This window comes from Desmodus rotundus, chromosome 13 (genome assembly GCF_022682495.2).
Source record: "Desmodus rotundus isolate HL8 chromosome 13, HLdesRot8A.1, whole genome shotgun sequence".
NCBI lineage: Eukaryota > Metazoa > Chordata > Mammalia > Chiroptera > Phyllostomidae > Desmodus > Desmodus rotundus.
This window is the reverse complement of record NC_071399.1, coordinates 42313125-42337770: the sequence shown is the minus strand read 5'-3', so window position 1 is coordinate 42337770 and position 24646 is coordinate 42313125. Positions and strand designations below refer to the sequence as shown.

The 24646-nt window shown below is 39.2% G+C and overlaps 1 protein-coding gene across 17 annotated transcripts in view; it reads right to left on the bottom strand.

Annotated features, from left to right (window-relative positions):
• DOCK9 (dedicator of cytokinesis 9) overlaps positions 1 to 24646 on the bottom strand; it is a 344395-nt gene that overhangs the window by 136539 nt on the left and 183210 nt on the right. For all 17 annotated transcript variants that reach the window (XM_045186630.2, XM_024578994.4, XM_053916340.2 and 14 more), the window contains 2 exons: positions 20382 to 20556; positions 19070 to 19137 (listed from right to left, as the gene is read on the bottom strand). In XM_045186630.2, the coding sequence (XP_045042565.2) occupies positions 19070 to 19137; positions 20382 to 20556 (243 nt within the window). The remainder of the gene's footprint in view (positions 1 to 19069; positions 19138 to 20381; positions 20557 to 24646) is intronic.

The window sequence follows — 24646 nt, the reverse complement described above, 5'->3', positions numbered from 1 at the left end:
ATGGAGAAGTGGGATTTGGGAACAGAAATAAGCTTCTAAGACAGGGGTGTCAAACTCATTTTCAGCAGGGGCCACATTAGCCTTGTGGTTGCCTTCAAAGGGCTGAAATAATTTTAGGACTGTACAAATGTAACTACTCCTTAACTGTTAAGGAGTTGAAATTACATTCAGCCCTTTGAAGGAACCATGAGGCTGATGTGTCCCCCAGTGAAAATGAGTTTGATACCCCTGTTCTAAGATATTCACAAGACAGATGTCATCTCCAACTACATTATTTCTCACCTCTGATGCCCCTAATATATATGCTCTTCTTGTTACTCTCAGTCTCAGTGGTTAAATTTATAGAGTAAGAATAGAATGTCCTCTCTTACATGCTTTCTGCAAAGACCACAAGTCACATCTGTCACATCTCAGCATATGATGGGTCAGTGACGGCCACAGTGCAGAGGGTATTTTGTCCTCTCTGCTGATGGCTGACCTAGATCTAATATTACATTTCTAATGGCTTTTTCTAATTACATTTCAAACTACATTTCTCATGGCTAATGAAAAACTGAGCATTGTCTTAATTTTCTCAGGCATGTAGCTATTGTAACAGGTACTTAGCAATGGCCCAAATTCTATCATAACTATTTTACCAACTATCTACGGGTCTAGCAAAATGAAGTGACCACCAGGATACTAAGAAACTGGATCTAGTTGTAGTTCAGTCACTGACTAGTGGCGTGAACTTGTTTAAGCCACTCTGCCTCCCTGTACTCCATTTTCATCTCTGAGTAAAAATAGGGAACAAGATGATGGGTCAAGTCTCTCACCACAACAAAGTTTATCTTGATACTATCTATGATGCTTTCAGGCTTCTGGAGGTTAAACAAGATTCCTACAAATCATCTGTTCACACTTACAAAGCAAGATACGCCTATGGATGAGGCAGGCTCCTACCATCTTTCCCATTTTTTCACATCAAAATAGCCAGAACAGTCCTGGCCAGTGTGGCTGAGTTGGTTGGAGCATCATCCTACAACTGAAGAAATTGTGGGTTCAATTCCCAGTCAGGGCACATGCCTAGGTGGCAGTCCAATCCCCCGTCCAGGTATGAATGAACACCAGTCTGGCATGTACGGGAGGCAACTAATCGATGTTTCTTTCTCACATCGATGTTTCTCTCTTTCTCTCTCCCTTCCTCTCTCTCTAAAAGCAATGAAAAAATAAATGCTTGGGTGAGAATAAAAAAACAAATAAAAAAGAGCCAGGACATGTGTACACAGAATCTACTTAATTGAAATCAAAGAATTTGTTTTACTTTGTACAGAGCCACAATATTTCCTAACAAAAGCATCAGTACGAACTGCTGTGAGCTACTACCAACAGTGATGCATTCTACTCATGAATTTCTGTTGAGTCCTTCAACAAAGGTCAATACTGTGGTCTGAGACACTGAAGCAGAGCAATTGGTTCTTAATGTAGAGGCAACTCCTTGTGCCTTTCTGAAAAAGCTTGTTGTCTCAAGCTGACTGTGCTAGGAGATGAGAAATGAATAAGCAAGAATGACTGCTATGAGCTCCCTACAGACAGAAGACAAACAGGGATGCAGACACAAAAAGAAAAAAAATTCAACAACTAGCCAAAACAGACTCATCCTGATGTTGCCACTAATATCCACTAATATCCAAGAGACACTGTCTTCCCTGGACAAACCATTTAAGGGGAAAGAAGGGACAACTTTAGGCTAAAAATAACTGAAACACTTACAATACACCTTACATACACTGACAGCTCTGCTATGAGATAGATAAAAAGTAAGCTCAGTTTCTTAATGTTCTTTCCATCTCTCCAAAAAGCCTAGGCTGCATTAAACAGAGGGTATGCCCAATAAATAGTGTTTGAAGAAATAACCAAGTAAATCTAGAGTGTAAGAAAATGAGGCTTAGGACCAGCTCCCAGAGCCAGGGAGTAATAAACATCTGAAAGCATCATAATCATAAAAATGAATATTGATAACAGCCAACATCTCTACTATACTGGGTATCATCCTAAATACACATTTACATTTTTTATGAACTTAGGAGGCAAGTACTATTATTATCCTTGTTTAGAAGAGAAGACACTGAGGCATGAGTGGTAAACACTCTGCCTAGGAACTCACAACATTAGATAGGAGCCTGGCTTCTCTGTCTTTACAGCCCAGATTATTATTAGACAATGAACAGGCCAGTCAGAGAGGAAGAAACTCAAATGGCAAATAAATATATAAAAACATGAAAAATATTACTGCTAAGCACTGAAATATAAATTAAAGCAGTGAAATACCATTTTTCACTTCTCTGGTGAGGATGCAGAAAAATGGGAATGTGAACTGTTACAACCTACTGGGAGAGTAACCTGTCACTATTTGAAATATTAAAAAAAAGAACAATAACCTCTGACTCAGAAATCCCACTTTGGGGAATTTCTCCTATTGAAATAAAAGCACATGTGTTTAAGCTTATAAATAGCTTACTATGTTTATTGTGTACTGTTTGTAGAGGCTAAAAACTGAAAGTAACCTAAATGTTCATAAATAGGGAGATGGTGAAATAAAGTCTGCAATATTATACCTGGAATACTATACAGCTATGAAAATGAGCAAACTAATACTAATACAGGGTCAGCTATGAAATAGTTTAACTAATAGAACAAGTTGCAGAGGTTGAAGATGGTGGCTGACCAGGTGGAAGATGAGTCCATTTGATCTTGCCCCCAACTCAGATTTTTGGCTGATCTTCCAACAATTAGCCCCAACAATAAATGGAATCCTAGCTGACAGGAAGTTTTGAAGCCAAGGAGTACAGAAGATGCTTCATACTGTCCAGTAAGGAGATGTTATACATTGAAAGGGAAATACCCTGGGTGTGGCGCCTGGCAGCCACAGAGAGACCAGACAGAATTCGTAGCTTTGGAGCTCCCCCTTGTCTCAGAGAAGGGGGCCTTAGTCCTGCACACGGATCCCAAACTAATTGGGAGAGACTCAGGAGGATATATGGAGTACAGGAGACCCAGGCCACACACACACACACACACACACACACACACACACACACACACACACACACACACACACACACACACACACACACACACACAGAGTCAGGCTGCAGCCAGCTGTGATCCTGAGAGACGTTTTGCTTTTTGGGGAGGGGTCCGTGCAGAGAACTAGACAGTAACACAGTACTGTGGTATGAGTAGCACATAAAAGTCTTTTTAAAAAGGAGCTGAAAAGTGGATGGGCAAAGACCATGCACACAGCTGCTCTGCCAGCAAAGAGACTAGATTGAAAGCGCAGTTTGTTCCCACTGAATACAGCTGGGCAGGGAGTTCAGAGAGTTGCGCAACAAGGGGTTTGCTGGGCCCCACCCAGCTCAGCTAGCATTCAAGGGGCTGCAGAGAACAGAGTTCTGGATTGTGTCTCCTGCGAAGACAGTGGCCTGGGAGTTAGACAAGCAAGAGCTGAGCACCAGAGATCCTTTGCAGCCAGGCAGAACCCATCCACCTCAACAGAGTAAAAAAATCTAGGAAGGGAAAGGCATGGCCATCCCCCTCCTGCGAAGTAGTCCAGCCAGGCTTAGGAGGCCCCTGTTAGGCACATATCTGCAGGGAAAAGAAAGGGAAACACCAAGGGGGTCCCTTCAGAAATGTTCTCAGCTGCAACAAGACACATTGTTTCCTTAGGCCCTATTCCACCAAAACCAGCTGTGCAGAAATGGCACAGCAAGGGGACTTCAGGGCCCTGCCCAGTCTCGGCTCTTATACAAAGCTGCCATCAGCACCAGGCAGGAAAGAGCTGACCTCTTTACACAAATTGGCCCCTCATGTGAAACTGACAGCTAACTCACCAGAAACCATACATTATTGAAAATAAGGTGGGACAGAATAAGACATGTGGTGCAGGGGTGGGGAAAAACACCCACCATCTTCCCTGAAGTCTGAACAGTGTTTCCAAGGGGAGATCCAGGGCCCCCATCCTCTCAATTGCACCAGAAGCCCTCTCAGAAACAGATGGGTCAGTGGTAAGGCTAAGACCAATGGCAAGACTGCAGAAGAAAGCAGGTGGAGGTGGTAACTGCAGTGATTTTGTATGTTGGATGACCAACTCCTGGGCCTTGTGCTGATTAAAAGCCAGCAGGGCAGAGCAGCAAGGACCATCCCAGACACGGCCAGTCCTGAAGGAGACAGTCACAGACTATGGATCCTTTACAGCCTTGAACAGGCTGCCTAGAGCTAGACAGGGATGGCGTCTGACACTGCCAGAGCAGGATACCCCAGAAGAGGTCTGCAGCCAAGGACTGATACCTGCTGAGATGAATTCCACCTTATTATTTTTCATTGTTTGCATGGTTTTTTCTTTCACATAGCTTTTTAGCATTCTTTTCTTTTTCTTCAATTTTGTTCCTATTAGTTCACTATGTATTTTTTACTTCAAATATCATAATCTATTCTTCATTTTTTTACTCCATTTTGCCTTCTGCCTTCCCTTATGCTTTTATTTTTACTCTAAAATTTACTTTTTCCCTTCTCCTCATTTCAGTTCTTTATTCTTACCGTTTACCCTCCCTCTACCCTCTCAAAATCATTATTCTTTCCCTTAGTCATTTCACATTCTTTTTTTACTTTTCTTATAATATTCTTACTCACTTTCCATTTTACTTATCTCCGCTCATTTGTCACTGATATTGCTATTGTTTCAGGGAGGGGTATTTTTGCTGGTTTGGGTTTTGTTTTCTGTGTAGTTTAGTTCTGTCAGCAACTGGTACAATAGCATAGGAGTTCAAGGAGACTGCACCACTGAGCCCAACAGGACTCCTACCATAGAAGGCCACCTGGGGTAGGAGGTCCAAGAGAACAGGGAATCAAAGCAGATCAAGCTAATGTGTAGAAATAAACAAAAATAACCCAAAACAGAGAGGCAAAGAAACAATACTCAACTGAAAGAAAAGGAGGAATCCCCAGAAACAGTGCTAAATGAAATTGAGGCTAGCAATTTATTAGACATAGAGTTCAAAGAAATGGTTATAAGGATGCTAAAGGAACTCAGTGAGAACTACAAGGAACTTAGTGGAACTACATCAGCATGAAAGAGGACATAGAACTATGCACGAGAACCAGCTGGAAATGAAGAATACAATTTCTGAAATGAAGAATACACTAGAAGGAATTAAAAGCAGGCTAGATGAAACAGAGGATCGAATCAGCAAGTTAGAAGACAAGGTAGAAAAAAAGCACCAAGTCAAAGCAATAAAATGAAAAAAAAAACCACCCACAAAAAGAATGAGGATAGTTTAAGGGAGTTTTGCGACAATGAAATGTAACAATAGTCACATCATAAGGATACCAGAAGGAGAAAAAAAGTAACAAGGGGTAGAAAAGCCTGTTTGAAAATATAATGACAGAAAAATTCCCTGGTGAGGGAAAAAATCACACAAGTTTAGGAAGCAAAGAGGGTCTTCCCAATCAAGATGAACCCAAAGAGGTCCACTCCAAGACATATCACAATAAAAATGGCAAAATTTAAAGATGAGGGAATCTTAAAAGCAACACAGGAGAAACAGCTAGTAACATACAAGGGAACTCCAGTAAGGCTATCAGCTCATCTCCCAACAGAAACACTACAAGACAGAGGGTATGGCAAGAAATAATCCAAGTAATGAAAAGCAAGGGCCTGCAACCCAAACTACTCTAGCCACTGATGCTCTCATTCAAAATGGAAGGAGAAATAAAGAACTTTCCAGACAAAAAAAAAAAAAAGGCTAAAAGAATACAACTCCACTAAACCAGGATTGCAAGAGATGCTAAAGGGACTCCTTTAGGAAGAGGAAGAAGAAGAAAGAGAAAGAGAGGGAAAGAGAAATGGAGGTACAGAGGAAAAAAATGGCAACAAACAAACACTTATCAATAATAACCTTAAATGTAAATGGATTAAATGCTCCAATCAAAAAACATAGGTAGCTGAACTGATATGAAAACAGGACCTACATATATGCTGTCTACAAGAGACCCACCTCAGAACAAAAGATTCACACAGGGTAAGAGTGAAGGGATGGAAAAAATATTCCACGCAAATGAATATGGAAAAAAAGCTGGGGTAGCAATTCTCACATCACACAAAATAGACATCAAAACAAAGGCCACAACAAGAGCCAAAAAAGGTCACTATGAAATACTTAAGGGAGTAGTCCAGCAAAAAGATATAATTCTTGTAAACATATATGCACATAACAGAGGAACACTTTAATATATAAGGAAAATCCAGGAGGAATTTAAGAAAGAGACTGACAGCAATACAGTGTTGTAGGGGATTTTAACACCACATTGTCAACAATTGACAGTTCTTCCAAACAAAGAATCAAGGCACTGAATGACACTGTAGATCAAATGGACCTAATTCATATTTATAGAACATTTCACCCCAAAGAAGCAAAATACACATACTTCTAAAACACACATGGATCATATTGAAAGACAGACCACACTGCAGGACACAAAACAAGCCTTAACAAAATCAAGAAAACTGAAATCACATCAAGCATCTTCTTGGATCACATTGTCTTGAAATTAGATACCAACTTCAAGGAAAAAACTCAAAAACATTTGAATACATGGAGGGTAAATAACATGTCATTAAATAATAAAGAAGTTAACAAAGAGATCAAGGAAAAAATTAAAAAGTACACGGGAAAAAATGAGAATGAACACACAACAACCCCAAACCTATGGGACACAGTGAAGGCAGTACTGGGAGGGAAGTTCATAGCAATAAAGACCTACGTAAAGAAGATAGAAAAATCTGAACCAAACAACCTAACCCTACATACAAAAGAACTAGCCAGGGGTGTCAAACCTATTTTCACCGGGGGCCACATCAGCCTCGCAGTTGCCTTCAAAGGGCCAAATGTAATTTTAGGACTGTATAAATGTAACTACTCCTTAACTAGGGGCAGGGAGCTCGGCGCTGCTGCCGGGTAGAAACAAGGTGCCTGGCCGGATAAAACAGGTGGAGGCCTGGATTCAGCCTGCAGGCCTTGTGTTTGCCACCTGTGAACTAGAGGAACAACAACAAACAAAGCCCAGAACAAGCAGAAGTGAGGAAATAATCAAAATCAGAACAGAATTAAATGAAATAGAACTGGTTCTTAGAAAAGATAAACAAAATTGGCAAACCTTTAACGAGACTCATGAAGGAAAAAAGAGAGCCTAAATTAATAAAATCAGAAATGAAAAAGGAGAAGTAACAACTGATGGCACAAAGAAAAAAAGGGTTATAAACAATTATTATGAACAACTATACGCCAAGAAATTGCACAAACAGGGGAATGGATAAATTTCTAGAAACATACAATCTTCCAAAAACAAATGAAGAAGCAGCAGAAAACCTGAATAAACCTATAACAACCAGTGAAATTGAAGCGGTAATCAAAAAACTCCCAACAAATAAAAGCCCTAGACTGGATGGCTTCACAGGCAAATTTTAATAAACATTCAAAGAACTAACACCTATTGAAAGAACTTATGCACCCCTATATTCACAGCAGCACTATTTACAATAGCCAAGAGTTGGAAACAGCCTATGTGCCCATGAGTAGATGAACAGATCAAAAAACTGTGGCACATTTACACAATAGAATGCCACGCAGCAGAAAGACAGAAGGAATTCCTATCTTTTGCAACAGATGGATGGAAATGGAGACTAACATGCTAAGTGAAACAAGCTAGTCCGTGAAAGACATAGACCATATGATTTCACTTACAAGAGGAATATAATGAACAAAATAAACTAATTAGCAAAATAGAACCAGAAGCATAGAATCACAGAATAGACTGACAGCGGTAAGAGTGGAGGAGGGAGGGAGGACATTTGAAAGAAGTTGAAGGGATTAGTCAAGGAACATACATGAAGGTCCCATGGACATGGACAACAGGGTGGGGATTGAGTACTGAAGTGGGTGGTGGGCTGGGTGGAGGGAGAAATCGGGGACATAATTAGAACTGTAATACATTAAAAAAAGAACAAGTTGTAGAGTAATGATGTATCATGAGCATATTTTTAAAAAGTAATCAAAAACACTACATATGTGTGTATGTTTCTATGAGTAATTGGTTTGGTGAAAGAGGAATCACAACAGGTTAATAACATCAGTGTTCTCAGGAATGTGGCAATGGAGATAAGATAAAAGACTAACTTTTCTTCATATAACTTTGGATATCTTTACTTATTATAGCAAGCACATTTATTTTTATTTAAATTTTAGTAAAGCCAAATAAGTTCCTGTAATACACTCTCACAATATAAAGGCCTACAAAACAGAGCTGTAAAAAATATATTATGCCAGACTATGCCATCCAGCACTTCTCAAAGCGACAGAAACCGGCTCTGCTATTAAAGCCTCCTGTGGTCAGTTCACACCGCGGAGGCACAACGAGGCGGACTGGCATTTTGCCACACCCTGTTGTTGCCGTCCTTCCCATGGCACATCTAATACTTTGGGTTCACTATAGAGGAAAAGGAGAAAAAAGTGAAGAAAATGGACAATGAAAGAACTTTCCTCTGTGAAACTGACACTTGCTTAGAAGTCAAAGAATAATTTGTCTAAAAAAAGGGCTGCTCGCCTCACTTCTGTAAACCCTAAGTTTAATCACTAATGATATACCCTGATAATGTTTTCTTCCTTTGCCTAAAGGGTAATTATGAACCAAACATTTCCGAGTTTACAGATGGACTGCTGTAGGCCTACTTTGTTTGTGTCTTAAGTTTATCTTAAAGCAGACAAAACAATTGAAGGTCAAAGACTATGGCCCACAACATTTCATTTTGAGAATGAGTTAGCAGAATTATACCGTTTTGACTACTGGCTGATTTAAACAGAAGGGTTGCAAAAGGAAGATTCAGCAAAATCCTCCGAGGCCAGAATATATACTTTTTAATGTAAAGTGCTGTCATGATTTGTTTCCACTCCCTCCAAGATATCTAACTTCCTGGGATGATCATCTCATCCTCTGGGTCACAAAGCCATAATAAAGCATTTTAGAATAAGGAGGCCCAAGAAACAGAATACCCGCTGACCTCACAAACACAACCCTACCAAAACCTTTGTATCATAATACATTTACATAATTTTTTGGATTAGGATATGGGGAAGGAAGCATCTTTCACAGACTTGTTTTAAAAAGTTAGCAAAGGAATATGACTTAAACTTCCAGTCAAGTTGCTGGCGTAGGTAAACATAGCTCAACTCCTGCACAACCGCATCAAAATTACAACTATATTACAGAACAACCATCACTCAGAACTTTCAGAAACTGAACTGAATGGAAGTCTGACAACTACAGGATAAAAGAAATCACATCTCTCCAGACTAGTAGGACAGGCAGAGATGTGGAATAATCTGGTCCCACAACCACATATTTTGTCCACATGTAGTGGACAAAAATTCGGGAGTGGTATCTCCGGAGTGAGGAGTCCCAGCTCCACACCAGGCCCCCTGGAGCAGCATTCAGGTGCCAGGAAGATAAATTCACATTAGTTCTGACTGCAAAACCCAGCAGAGATCGAGTCTGTGGAAGAAACTTCTGGAGTCCCAAGATATTCTTCTCAAAGAACGCACAAACAGACTTAGACTCACTCCCTCTGAGCTGCAGCACTGGAATAGCACCTTGAAAGTCGCGAGTGGCATATAGGGAGGAACTGAAGTGTCTAGCATCAAGGCGAGAGCTGGAAAACAGCACCCTTGACAGAGCCATGGAACTGGCAGGTGGGTGCCATATCTGAGACTCCATCAACAAACACTGCCCCACCTTGAAGTACCCTGAGGCTCCCTCCCACCCAACTCACAGCTGTTAACAGTGGCTCTTCCATATGAATGGCTGCTCTTGGCTCCTGCTTCACAACTTCCTAAATCCTTTCAAACAAGCAACAGCAGGCCTAAGTGAGCCCCCAGCCCCTGTATCTCTTGCTAAGTCCTAGGCCTGGCACTAGCAGCAGCCAGCCTAGGTTCAAGCTTGTCTTCACCTGGGAATCTCTAAGCCCAGAACAAGCAACAGTATTCTCAGATTGCTTTATAGTTCAGGCAGGGTTTCCCAGGCAAAACACAGGTGGGGGCTGACCTTGACCTGTACCACCCAGGTAACGCCAGGGCCTGCTCACACAGTGGACTACTACAGACCACGCAGGAGCACCACAACCCTGTTGCTGCACAGCTGAACCTCCACAGAGGGCAGAGGTTGGTGGTAAGTGGTCAAAGCCAGTCCTTGAAGCTGACTGGCTTGGATAAATCCCTCCCATTTATCTGCCAACAGCAACTAGGGCCCAGCAGCAAGAGGAGAGTGTACTCAGTCCAAACAAAGGGCACACCTCGAGTACCCAGCTTGGGTGACAGGGGTCACTGGACCCTACAGGACACCTACTACATTAGGCCACACTACCAAGACAGGGACTCACAGCAGCTCTACCTAATACATAGAAACAAACCCAGGGAGGCTGCCACAATGAGGAGATAAAGAAACATGGTGCAAACAAGAGAACAGATTAAAACTGCAGAAAAAGAGCTAAACAAAAGGGAGATAAGCAATCTATCAGATGCAGAGTTCAAAAATGCTGGTTGTACCAGATAAAGACACAACGAAGAAAGAAAATTTCAGGCCAATATCGCTGATGAACATGGACGCTAAAATTCTCAACAAAATATTGGCAAACAGCATCCAGCCATACATTAAAAAGATCATACACCATGACCAAGTAGGATTCATCCCAAGGATACAAGGATGGTACAATATTCGCAAATCAATAAACATAATACATCACATAAACAACAGCAAAGACAAAAATCACATCATCCTATCAATAGATGCAGAAAAAGCATTTGATAAGATACAGCACCCATTTCTGATAAAAACACTCAGCAAAGTGGGAATAGAGGAAGCAGTCCTCAACATAATAAAGGCCATATATGAGAGACCTACAGCCAACATCATACTCAATGGACAAAAACTTAGAGGTTTCCCACTAAGATCAGGAACAAGACAAGGATGCCCTCTCTCCCCACTCCTATTCAACATAGTATTGGAATTCCTAGCCACAGCAATCACACAAGAAAAAGAAATAAAAGGCATCCAAATTGCAAAGAAGGAAATGAAACTGTCACTGTTTGTAGACGATATGATAGTGTACATGGAAAATCCTATAGACGCCACCAAAAAACTACTTGACCTAATAAATGAATTTGGCAAAACAGCTGGATACAAAGTCAATACACAGAAATCAAAGGCATTCCTGTATACCAACAATGAAACTGCAGAAACAGAAATCAGGGGGAAAAAATCTCATTTGATATAGCAACATGAAAAATAAAGTACCTAGGAATAAACCTAACCAAGCAGGTAAAAGACCTGTACCCAGAAAACTACACAACATTGAAGAAGGAAATTAAGGAAGACACAAACAAATGGAAGCATGGACGATGCTCATGGATTGGAAGAATTAACATCATCAAAATGGCCATACTACCCAAAGCAATTTATAGATTCAATGCAATCCCTATTAGAGTACCCATGACATATATCACAGATATAGAACAAACAATTCAGAAATTCATATGGAACCATAAACGACCCCGAATAGCTGCAGCAATTTTGAGAAAGAAGAAAAAAGTAGGAGGGATCACAATACCTGATATCAAACTGTATTACAAGGCCACTGTATTCAAAACAGCCTGATACTGGCATAAAAACAGGCACATAGACCAATGGAACAGAACAGAGAGCCCATAAATAAACCCAAGTCTTTACGGTCAATGAATATTTGACAAAGGAGGCAGGAGCATAAAATGGAGCAAAAACAGCCTCTTCAACAGATGGTGTTGGGAGATCTGGACAGCTACATGCAAAAAAATGAAACTCGATCACCAACTTACGCCGTACACAAAAATAAATTCGAGGTGGGTAAAAGACTTAAATATAAGTCGTAACACCATAAAAGTCCTAGAGGAAAACATTGGCAGGAAGATCTCAGACATTCCACGCAGCAACATCCTCACAGACACATCCCCTAAAGCAAGGGACATAAAGGAAAGAATAAACAAACGGGACCTCATCAAAATAAAAAGCTTCTGCATGGCTAAAGAAAACAGCATTAAGTTCCAGTTAAAGATGAGATCATATGGTATTTGTCCCTCACCGCCTGGCTTATTTCACTTAGCATAATGCTCTCCAGTTTCATCCATGCTGTTGCAAAGGGTATAAGCTCCTTCTTTCTCTCTGCTGCGTAGATGTCCATTGTGTAAATATGCCATAGTTTTTGGATCCACTCGTTTGCTGATGGGCACTTAGGTTGCTTCCAGTACTTGGCTATTGTAAATTGTGCTGAGTTTGGGAACAGTCTAGCAGTGGCTAGGGGGGAGTGGGGTGGGGACAGTGGGAAGAGGGGATTGCAGGAACTATTATGAAGGACACATGGACAAAATTGGGGGGGATGGTGGGGGTGGGGGAGGGAGGTGGGTTCAGCTGGCATGGGGGGAGGGAAGGGGAGAAAAGGCATACAACTGTAATTGAATAACAATAAAAATTGAAAAAAAAATACAAAATTTTTAAAAGTCAAAAAAACCCCCAACCCCAGCATTAAAATACAAAGAGAACCAACAGTATCGGAAAACATATTTGCCAATGATACCTCAGACAAGGGCCTGGTCTCCAAAATATAAAGAACTCACATGACTCCACTCCAGGAAGACAAACAACTCAATTAAAAAATGGGCAAAGGACTTGAACAGACACTTCTCCAAGGAAGACATACAGAGGGCCCAGAGACATAGGAAAAGATGCTCAGCATCACTAGCATCAGAGAGATTCAAATTAAAACCACAATGAGGTACCATCTCACACCAGTCAGAGTGGCCAACATAAACAAATCCACAAACAAATGTTGGAGAGGATGTGGAGAAAAGGGAACCCTAGTGCACTGTTGGTGGGAATGCAGACTGGTGAGGGCACTGTGGAAACCAGTATGGAATTTCCTCAGAAAACTAAAAATGGAACTGCCCTGTGACCCAGCAATTCCACTGCTGGGATTATACCCTAAGAACCGTGAAACACCAATCCAAAAGAACCTATGCATCCCAATGTTCATAGCAGCACAATTTACAACAGCCAAGTACTAGAAGCAACCTAAGTGCCCATCAGCAAATGAGTGGATCAAAAAACTGTGGTATATTTACACAATGGAATTCTATGCAGCAGAGAGAAAGAAGGAGCTTATACCCTTTGCAATAGCATGGATGGAACTGGAAAGCATTATGGTAAGTGAAATTAGCCAGGCGGTGAGGGACAAATACCATATGATCTCACCTTTAACTGGAACATAATCAACAGAAGAAAAAAGCAAAGAAAATATAACCAGAGACATTGAAGTTAAGAACAATCTAACAATAGCTAGGGGGGAGTGGGGAGGGGACAGTGAGGCTAGGGTATTACAGGAACTACTATAAAGGACATATGGGCAAAATCAAGGGGGAGGGTGGAGGTGGGGGAGGGAGGTGGGTTCAGCTGGAGTGGGGTGCAGGGATGGGGAGAAAAGGCATACAACTGTAATTGAATAACAATAAAAATTTTAAAAAAAGAATAAAAAAGTATTGAAGATTAAAAAAACAATGGTGGTTATAAGGATGCTCAAGAAACTTAGTGAGGACCTCAACAGCATAAAAAAGATCCAGTCAGAAATGAAGGATAAACTAATAAAAATACCGAACAATTTACAGGGAAAAAACAGTAGAGTGAATGAAGCCCGAGAATCACATCAATGATTGGGAACATATGGAAGTAAAAAACCACCATGCAGAACAAAAGGAAGAAAAGATAATACAAAAAAGTGAGGATAGTTTAGGGAGCCTCTGGACAACTTTAACAGGTCCAACATTCACATTAAAAGGGTGCCAGAAGAAGAAGAGAAAGAGCAAGAAATTGGAAATCTATTTGTAAAAACAATGAAAGAAAACTCCCCTAGTTTGGTGAAGGAAATAGACACGCAAGTCCAGGAAGCTCAGAGAGTCCCAAAGAAGTTGGACCCAAGGAGGAACATACCAAGACACATTATAATTAAGTTACCCAAGATTAAAGATAAGGAGACAATCCTAAAAGCAGCAAGAGAAAAGGAGACAGTTACCTATAGAGGAGTTCCCATAAGACTATCAGCTGTTTTCTCAAAAGAAACCTTACAGGCAAAGAAGGGGCTGGAAAGAAGTATTCAAAGTCATGAAAGGCAAGGACCTACATCCAAGATGACTCTATCCAGCAAAGCTTTCATTTAGAACGGAAGGGCAGCTAAAGTGCTCCCCTGATAAGGTCCAGTTCAAGGAGTTCATCATCACCTAGACCTTATTATATGAAATGTTAAAGGGACTTACCTAAGAGATAAAGGAAGATCAAAACTATGAACAGTAAAATGGCAACAAACTCACAAGTGAACCTAACAACCGAACCTATCAACAACTGAACCTAAAAAACAAAAACAGAAACTAAGCAAACAGCTAGAACAGGAACAGAAGAATCACAAAAATGGAGATCACATGGAGGGTTATCAGCAGGGAGGGGGAGAATGTGGGAAAAAGGTACAGGGAATAAGAAGCACAATAGGTAGGTACAAAATAGACAGGGGGAGGTTAAGAACAGTATAGAAAATGGAGAAGCCAAAGAACTTATATGTACAACTCTTGGACATGAACTAAGGTTGGGAGAATGCTGGAATGTGTGTGGGAGGAGGGGGATAAAGGGGAGAAAAAAATTGGATCAACTTTACTAGCATAATCAATAAAACATACTTTTAAAAAAGCTCAAAAATAGAAAAGCTGTGGAGAAGAAAAATATAAATTGGAAACATGAGGATCTTCTTAATACTCTCTTTATAGAAGGAGGTGGTATACATCCCAATGTTACCTAATTTCAGTGCAACCAGAGAAAGAAATTATTAAACAAGTAATAATTAGGTTTATAATCTGATCATATATTAACCATAGACTTTGCAGGGTTGACTAATTTTATAGTTTACGTATTCAATAAAAATGTTTATTAGAGTAAGTATTCTGATACTATTAAATGCCGTTAAATTCACAACAAACATGTTTGGTTCCATACTAGACAACTGGAAGAAAAGAACAAGTTTTAGGACAAATACAGCACGTTGCCTAATAAAATAATTATGATCAGTAGTAAATATACAAACAACATAAGGGCTAAGAATATATAAAATATTCTGAAAACCGAAGTCCATGTCATCCCTACCACATATAAAGGGGCTCTCCATTATATTCCAGAATGAGACTTTAGTTATTTTTGTACTAAAACAACTTCCTGTCACTCACATCCTGTTTGATCACATCTCAGTCACAGTGGAAAACAAAAGCCAGGGTAACAGGATAAATGAAGCAGAAAGAGGAGTTAACACCTTTAATGAACTTCTGCCTGCCCCTCATGTTCTGGTCTTTTCTCCAAAATCTTAACTGTGACCTGATCACTTGCTGGACCCTTTCTGGTACCCTCCTTCCCTGGTACCGACCTCTTCATTCTTCATCCCTGATTAAACTCCCCTCCTTGCACAGCTTTGTGCCTCCAGACACTCTCCCCTCTCCCCTCTCCCCTCCACTCTGAATCCATTCCTTGTGCAATCAGGATGACTAGTTATCCCTGCTTTCTTAATAGATACAAATGATTACCAGCCCAGATACACTGGATGGGGCTCGAAACAACCAAAACCACAGTCACATTAGGAGCCTTGGATGGTGAAAGACCTGAGAGCCAGACACAGAAAGACCCTGGGCCCTTACACTGCACACCACAAAGGCATCACGGATGGACACCTGCCACCTACGAGCATGACGGCAGCACAGTGAGTGAACAATAATACATCTTAATTTGCTTTATTCTTTTTTTTCCTTTGAAAAATTACCTTCTGCCTGTTTCTGCCTTCCTAAATCAAATTATCTTTAAAACACTTAAGAGCTGAGGGGGAAAAACAGTGGTTTAGTCCCTTACAATGCTGATTTGTCTGGCTTTCACCTTGACCCACAGTAAAACATACATTTACATCACAACCCAATGCACACACAATATCTGTACCTATATCTATAGCTATAAAGTAATATCCATCATCATTAAGAGCAGTACTCTAATATTCTCTACTAAACTCTATCCTTTTAATAAACTCTGGGTCACGTAATGTTGAGCTAAAGAAGTCTGATAGATAGTAAATCCTGTATGATTCCATTTATAGGAAGGTCTAGAATAGCTGAGGCTAATCTACAATGATAAAGGTCAAACGAATGAGAACATCCGCTTGGTGGGGGGTTACAGGACAGTCTTCTGAGATGCTGGAAATGTTTTATATATTGAGATCTGAGTGGTGGTTATGTGGGTGCACAAGTGTGAAATCCATCAAGCTGTAGATCCAGATTTTTTAAAAAAATGTGTATATATATTTTTTATTTTTAAAATCTCCCTAGGTCTTAGGATCAAGGAATTCTGAATTACGCTGGCTAGAGAGTAGCAGGCAATGACAAAGGAAAGAAGAGTACCACTCCTGGATGTCTTCACAGGAAAAAAAAAACAGATTTCTAATTAAACATTAGCCTCAAATAATGGGTCTTCTCCTAGGTATCCCTTGTGTTCACCCAGTAAGCATAGAAAGTTACTTTTTGAATTCTAGATTGCATTGCATATATTATCTATTTCAACAAATCTTTTGCTTTGGAAATTATGAACCTCCAAACATGCAGAAATAAAAAAAAATCTCAAAGTAAAATGATACACAAAAGTTCGTAACACGAAAAAGCAAACACACACCAAAACTCTTCCCAGCCTAAAAAAGTGGTTACAATGGTAGCACTAAAATTAGCTGTAATAGGCAGGTGCTAAAAAGATACTGTGGTAACAGTGAAGTCCTAAGAAAAAAAATATTCTAAAGTCCTAGACTGGGAAGGAGATTTTATATTTTAGAAGAACCATGTTGTTTAAAGTAAAGGTCAATGCTGAATGCTACTCTGTTTATAATTGTATATAGAAAAACTGTGTCTTCTATTACAGTGTTTAAGATGTGGGTGTGTACAGTCTCTATTTCATTGTACTAGAAAAAAAAAAGAACAGAAAGGCAGTAACAGATTAAGAATATAAAGATCTAGAGAAGACAAAGATATTTCTCTCATTTGAAAAAGAAATCACTCATAAATGCATGTAAGGAGACAAGTACAAGAATATTCACTGTGACAACGTAAGAGAAAAAAATTGGAAATAACACAACAGCTAATATAAAATGCTTACACAATGCAATAAAAGGGTTGAACTAGATCTATACACCAACTTGGATAAATCTCAAAAACAATGCTGAATTAAAAATAAAAGCAAGTGCAGAATAATATGTTACTATTTATACAACATTTTTAAACATATAAAACACAACTATATATATCATCATAATAGATACATTGGTAAAGATATAAAACTAAATGGAAGTAACCCCAGAACACTCTTAATAATGGTTGTCTCTGACAGAGGTGGCAGGAAAAGAAGGAAATGGAATAAGGATGATATTTAAAAAGAACTTTATAACTGGTATTTTTTTCCTAAAAAAAAAAGAAAGCTAACAATATAATAACGAGTGTTGACTCTGGGTGGTAGGAATATGGTTGTTTTGTTCTTTGTGCTTTTCAGTAACTTGAACGTTTCTCAAAATTATAAAAAATACCAGGTGTAACTTTTTTTTCCCATGCCGAATAACCCACGAACAATTTATGTAATACAGGCAACCCCTCTTTGCTTTTGTGGCAAGATTCACATGGACCCATCATCTTTTAAATTGTGTTTATTGACTTGAACTAAGGGCTGTATATATGTGAACACAGTAAATACTTTGTTACCATGGGAACATTTACCTGTGTATTTTGGTTATTTCTTTAATACTTGTAATATGATATTAATATTATGGAGGGAAAAACACTTAAAGTAGCAATTTTCAACTTTTTTCATTCTATGGCACACAAATGAATTACTAAAATTCTGTAAATGACAAAAAATATATTTTTTGCTGATCTGACACAAAAATAGCTATAATTTTGATTCATTCACACCAACTGGCTAGTGTTGTGTTCGTTGTCATTCTTTATTTCAACAGTCTAAGGGAAAAGAAGTCAATGCCCCTGACTAAATAGTAAGTAAGGTATTGCATGTTTTAAAAATTCTTGCAGCGCACTGGATGAAAATTGCTGACATAAAAAAATAATAAAAAAACAATACTTTGTAAGGCACTTTCTGGAAAACAGACTGAAATCTGATTCTGGTCAGTAGCGTATTTCACCTCAGCACATATTCAAGTTAGAAAAGAAAGAGCAGTAACTACAATGTCATTTACTGCAATGTAACTGCTGCTAATCATTTCAACAGATGAAATGAGAAATAGGAGAAGGGAACCCAAAAAACCCTGAAATTATCTTCTGAAGGGAGGACTCCTTGTTATACAGGCTTCCCCACTAAGTGAGTGTTCTAGGAACCCATCTGTATCAGTGTATCAGCTGGTGTTGTTGTGAGAGGCTGCATTCGTGCTTCAGTGAATTTTTCGCGACTCTTTCAACGGGTTTGTCCATTTCATGATGAGTAATTTACTAGCGCACCTGCCCACTCCGCTGTTTCTGATTAAAAACGACATGACCCCCATGTCTCACCCTCCCTATTCACCTAATCTCCCCCAGAGCAACTTTTTGTTTTCCGGGATGAAAAAAGTCCTCAAAGGGAAATGTTTTTTCACCAATGTGGAAAAGGTGAAACAAAAACAGCAGAAGCACTAAAAGGCATCTAAATCTACAAGTTCAAAAACTGTTTTGACCAGTGGCAAAAACTTCTTGATAGGTGTATTGCATCAAATGGAGAATACTTTGGAGGTGACTTAAGTTTAAACATGTAAAAATAAATACACAACTTTTTATAAATAAATTTGGGGGCTTTGGGGAGCCCCTCCTCATATTTCAGTATCATTCTATGAAGAGCAGAAGATTTAAGATGATGTTACCTTGACTAGTTCAGGCAGGTAGCTATCTAAACCGGAACCAGAACCTTCCAATTTGCTTTGTTCATCATCTAAAAAGGCAAAACAGATTACCTGAGTCACTTTTAGTTGAACATATTTTTTGAAAAACAGGAGGAAGAAGGTCAGTTCTCTTACATGCCCTTGAACACACTGGATTTCAACTCTGAATACCCTTTAGAAATACCTTGGAGCTTAAAAAAAAACATTCTATGATGCCCGGGCCCAATGGTGAGAGTTCAACATTTGCTGGTACAGCATCAATACTGTCTGATTAGAACTGGCACTAGGCGTGAACACCAGCCCACAGGGCCACACCCATCAGATGTGCTAGAAGTCAGGCCTCCCCAGACCAATTCAGTCAGAATCTTCAGAATCTTTGGTGGGACAAGTAAAGAGTATATGTATCTCCTCAGCCAACAACATTTTTTCATTGCTTTTAGAGAGAGAGGAAGGGAGACAGGATGGGAAAGAGAGAATCATTGATGTGAGAGAAAAACATCGACTGGTTGCTTCCCATACACGCGTGGACCAGAGATCCAACTTGCTACCTGGATACGTGCCCTGACCAGGAATCAAACTTGCAACCTTTCAGTTATAGGACAGCACTTCAAACAACTGAGCCACATAGGCCAGGGCAGAAAAAATAATTTTTTTAAAAGTTTCTAGGCATTTCTAAGAGACAGAATTGAGAATCACCCGTCTAAAGAACTAAAAAAATAAAATAAAATAAAAAACCCCAAACCCACACATGAATTATCAAGAAAATAGCCAGATTTTTCCACCAATTTCATCTGAGGCTTCTATCCTCTACCTTTGCTTTGGAAACTCCAAAGGATATGATTCATGATAACAGTAATAACTATAATTAGTATTTTAAGCATTGACTCTATGCTAGATACTAGACATACATTATCTTACTAATCTTTCCATGGACCAGCACATTCCATTTTTTAATTCCCGTTTCACAGGTGAGTAAACCAGCACTCAGAAAATGTAAACAGCCTGCCCAAGTTCTCACAACTGAAAAATAATGTTTGTTGCTGGGATTCAATCTCAGGTCTTCCTTTCTGCCTCCAAAGCTATGGTTCTTCCAATTACATGATTTCCTTATAAAAGTGATGTTAGGGTAATAAATCATAATGTGACAAAATCTTTTTTTGACAGGATGCCTGTAAAAAGCTCCCATCTGTCTCACCTCTCATATGCAATATGCATCTACTTTCTATACCCTCTGGCAAAAATAATGGACACCTGCAGAGTGTGCCTGTACCTGGGGAAAGCTAGACCTACCTACCTTCATGACAGTCTCCATTTCGCTTTTCTTGCATCGCAGCTTCAAAGTTGAGCTGGAGAATCTTGTTTAGAGTTGTGATCCATTCTTCCATTTCCACTTCACTGTCTGCTGCCAAAAGATAACTACTTTTGTCCTGCATTTTGAGCTCAAAAGCAAAACGCCTGACTTTGTTGTTCTGAAATGGAAAAAGGGTAACAAGACATATTTAAAAGAATTGGAACGGCCTTTAAAGTTTTTCTCTTTATTATTTGCTGATGGGTGCTATCACATTGGCATTTTAGAACAAGTCCCCTCCACCTAAAACCCATCACTATCCACTTTCCTGCTTTATTTTCTCCATAGCTTTGTTTTTCCATCTGACACAGTACATATTTTATGGAGTCATCTTATTTGCTGTCTGTCTCCTCCAATGGAATGGAAGCTCCCCAGGACAGATATTTCTTTTATTCAGTGCTACATCCCCATTTACAGAACACTGCCTGGCAAATAATAGGCTCTTGAAAAATACTTGAATGAATGAAATTTCATGAAAGTTTTCCATTCCCCTAGCTCCTATTTTTTTTAATGAACTAGTGTGTGGTATTAATGTTTTTAAAAGCAAATCATTACCTATCAATATGTTTGACTTCCTTACTTCAAAATTTTTCATCATTCATGAGTCCCAGAAGGTGTTAGGACACTGTGTCTACCTTCCCCTTCTCTCGTGCCTGTGGTTTTATGACTGGGAAAGAGTGTAGATCATGTGCATTAAATGATGAAAGATGAACATGCCCTATTTTCTCAACCTCTGCACTACTGATGTTTGGGCTGATAATTCTGTTCTGAGGGGCTGTCCTGTTCATTATAGATGGTTTAGCAGCATCCCTGGCCCTATCCACTAGATGCCAGCAGCATTTCCTCCAGTTGTGAAGATCAAAGCATGTCTCTAGATATTACCAACTACCCCCTGGGGCTAAAATCACCCCCAGTGACTACATTAGATAGAAGTTAAGCTGGAAAGACCATGGCACAAGATTCCTTGTAGTACAGGCTAAGGGACATAATATCACAAACTCCTGCCAACCTGAGGAGGGCAGAGCAGACCCCTTGCCCACTAAAATTCTAGCTGGTTAGCTGTCCCTGGGAGGGCTCCTCAATGCAGGTCTCAGGGACAGGGCCATACTCCCAAAGGCATCTCTGTGTACTTCTCAGAAACATGAAGGAATGTGCCACTCCCGGCAAAGTCACAAAAACTACTGTGTACAGACGGCCTGGTGTGGGTGCCCTAATTGCTGCCTTGGACCTCACTTAAACTTCACTTTACTTCAAGGAAAGAATCAGAATCAAAGTCTGGAAGTGAAATGAGTTTTCTTTCCCCTACATTCCTCACATACTCACAATTATGAAAGTGAAAAGTTAAAGAGGGGCAGGGAAAGAATATTAGGTCTTAATTGTGAATTATTCCTCTTTCCTTATTTACAAAATAAGTATAATCACTTCAAGCTCCTAAAAAACTTTTAGGGCTTAACATTCTAAATTGGATTCAAGTCAGGTCTATTTTAAAATTTTAGTTTAGGTATTTCTTTGAACTCACAGTATTAATCAACTAAATTTTTAAATAATGTCCAATAGCAATATATTTTTTAAAAATCCCAAAACACTTAAATCACAACTTTTTGATCTTAGCTTACAATTGGACATGGATAAAAACAAATAATTTTAAACTTTTGAAGCCTTAGGTACAATTCATTAAATGGAAAACACCATCAGCAACATCTACCAAAAAAAAAGAAGGATGAGACATCCATTGAAGTCAGAACCTTAGATTCTAAAATGTACTCCAGAGACTGAATAATAGACCATCCAGTCTATACTTATAAATGACCTATACACTGTATTGACTGCCAAAAAACCTCTTACAAACAAAATAATCACTTCCTACTTTGCAAATGCTAGAAAATTCAACTAAAAAGTAACTTAAAAAGTGTCTCAACTTAAAAATATAAATCAAACTCCTATTTAGGAATCCCACACTAGAAGTTAGTTTGCATCATTGATAGTTTACTCTGGTAGTCCTTACTTCATACTGTGAATAAACATACTTTTCGATATAATTTGGTTTCTATAGCAGCACCTTTCAGGTGAGGTTGGGTTACCAGCTGGGGAGACATCTATATAGTGCCAATTAGCTGTTGATGCATAATAATTTTAAGTGAATGCTAAGTGACGCTATACTTTTGATCCAGAGCCCAAGTACACTGAATACACTTTTATGTATTCCACACACACCCCTTTTTTGGGTCTTGCACATGGGTTATCTTTTAAATCAGTTACCAATAATTAAGAATACTAAGATCTAACTACAATTTTATATTTTTGCCTTTTCTGAAAAACCCGATGATCTGGCAACCCTGAGCTGGCATTTCCACCCACCAGCATCAGTCCTCTTTAAATGCGACCACCTGTCCTCCAGTCTGTCACACTTTCAAGTATTCCCTATTGCTTTACACCCAGGCTCCTTCTTTCACTTAATTACCTGTTTGGTCCCTGAAAACATTTGAGTTTGGATGGACCCCCAACTTCTACTGCTGGCCATGATGAAGTAATAGAGTCTGGACTTAACTCTCCCATAATAACACCTAGAAAATTGAACAAACTAGATGAAACTGTTTTCAGATATTTGACAACAGGGAGGGCAGGCCTGGGATCCCTGATAGAAAGTAAATGAAGTGAGTCCTACTACCACCTTAGCTTTTTGCCTAGAGGCAATGCCTGGATCGTGGCATGGGGAGGGAACCCAAACAGTCGTGCAGTCTTTCTGAGCTGAAGAGACTGGAGGTCAGGAAGACCCAGGTGGCTACAACACGCAGGACAGGTTTCAGAACGAGAACAGAGCTCTCAGCACAGAAGAGATCCAAACTTAGTAAAAATGCAGTCTCACATTCATTATATGTATATTTTCTATTTATATGTTTTGCCTTAATAGAAAGCTTACCAATAAAACAAAACAAAATGAAACAAAAGGCACAATAACCTAAATTTCAGGTGACCAGAGATAAAGAGAAGATCACAAAGAATGAGGAATAAGAATAACATCAGACTCCAAAACAACATGAGCACCTCGAAGATAATGAAATGCCTTCAAATTCTAAGGTAAATTCTACCTTGCATTTCTACATATAGCCAAACTATTAGTCAAGTATAAATGCAAAAATAAAGATACTTGCGGATATGATAACCCTCAAAAAATTAACATCTTACACATGATTTCTCAGGAAGCTACTGTAGGGTGTGCAAGAAAGTAAAACAAGAAGATGACATAAGATCCTCAAAATAGGAATCCAACACAGGGAAGAAGGTAAAGGGAATTCTTAGGATGTGTGGCTGTGCAGAGGCTAGGAAAGCAATTACATCTGATGCTTGAACATGGGTTTGAACTGCCCAAGTCCACTTTTACATGGATTTTTTTTCAATAAATATTTTGGAAATTTTTTTTGATATTTGTGACTATTTGAAAAAACTTGCAGATGAACATAGCCTAGAAACATTGAAAATTAAGAAAAAGGTATGTCATAAGTGAATAAAATCTATGTAGATAGCAGTCTATTTTTATCACAGACTACCATAAAATATTCAGATATCTATTATAAAAGTTAAAATTTATAAAAACTTATACACATAGTTAGAGACCAGACACGGCACCATTTGCAGTCAAGAAAAATATAAACAAACATAAAGATGCAGTATTTATGTGTAACATACAAAATATGTGCTCATCGACTGTTTTCGTTATCAGTAAGGCTTCTGGTCGACCGCAGGCTATTAGTAGTTAAATTTGGGGGGAGTCAAAATGTATACATGGATTTTTGACTCCGTAGGTGGGTGGTGCTCCTAATCCCTGGGTTGTTCAAGGGTCAAATGTAGTCCAGATTAGAGCAGATCCTATCATCAGCACATAATGTCCACAACTGATGCATGAAGAGCACAAACACTGCTTATCTAGCAATATGAAGACAAATCCCAGAAAAAATCATGAAAAGAGTTCAAAACCATCATTTTAGGAGAGTGGGGAGTGGGTGAAATGGGAGTGATACAGGCAGGAATGTGCCTTTAGTGTTACCTTTTTGCACTGTTTGACTATTTAAATCCAATGAGTAATCCGATGAACATGTAATTTAATTTTAAGTAAACACAAATACATAAACAAGTATACCTGAGGGTCAAACCAGAGAGCTGTGTGTCTAACATTAACCGCTTTGGCACAAAACAACCTTTCTTGTAGAATC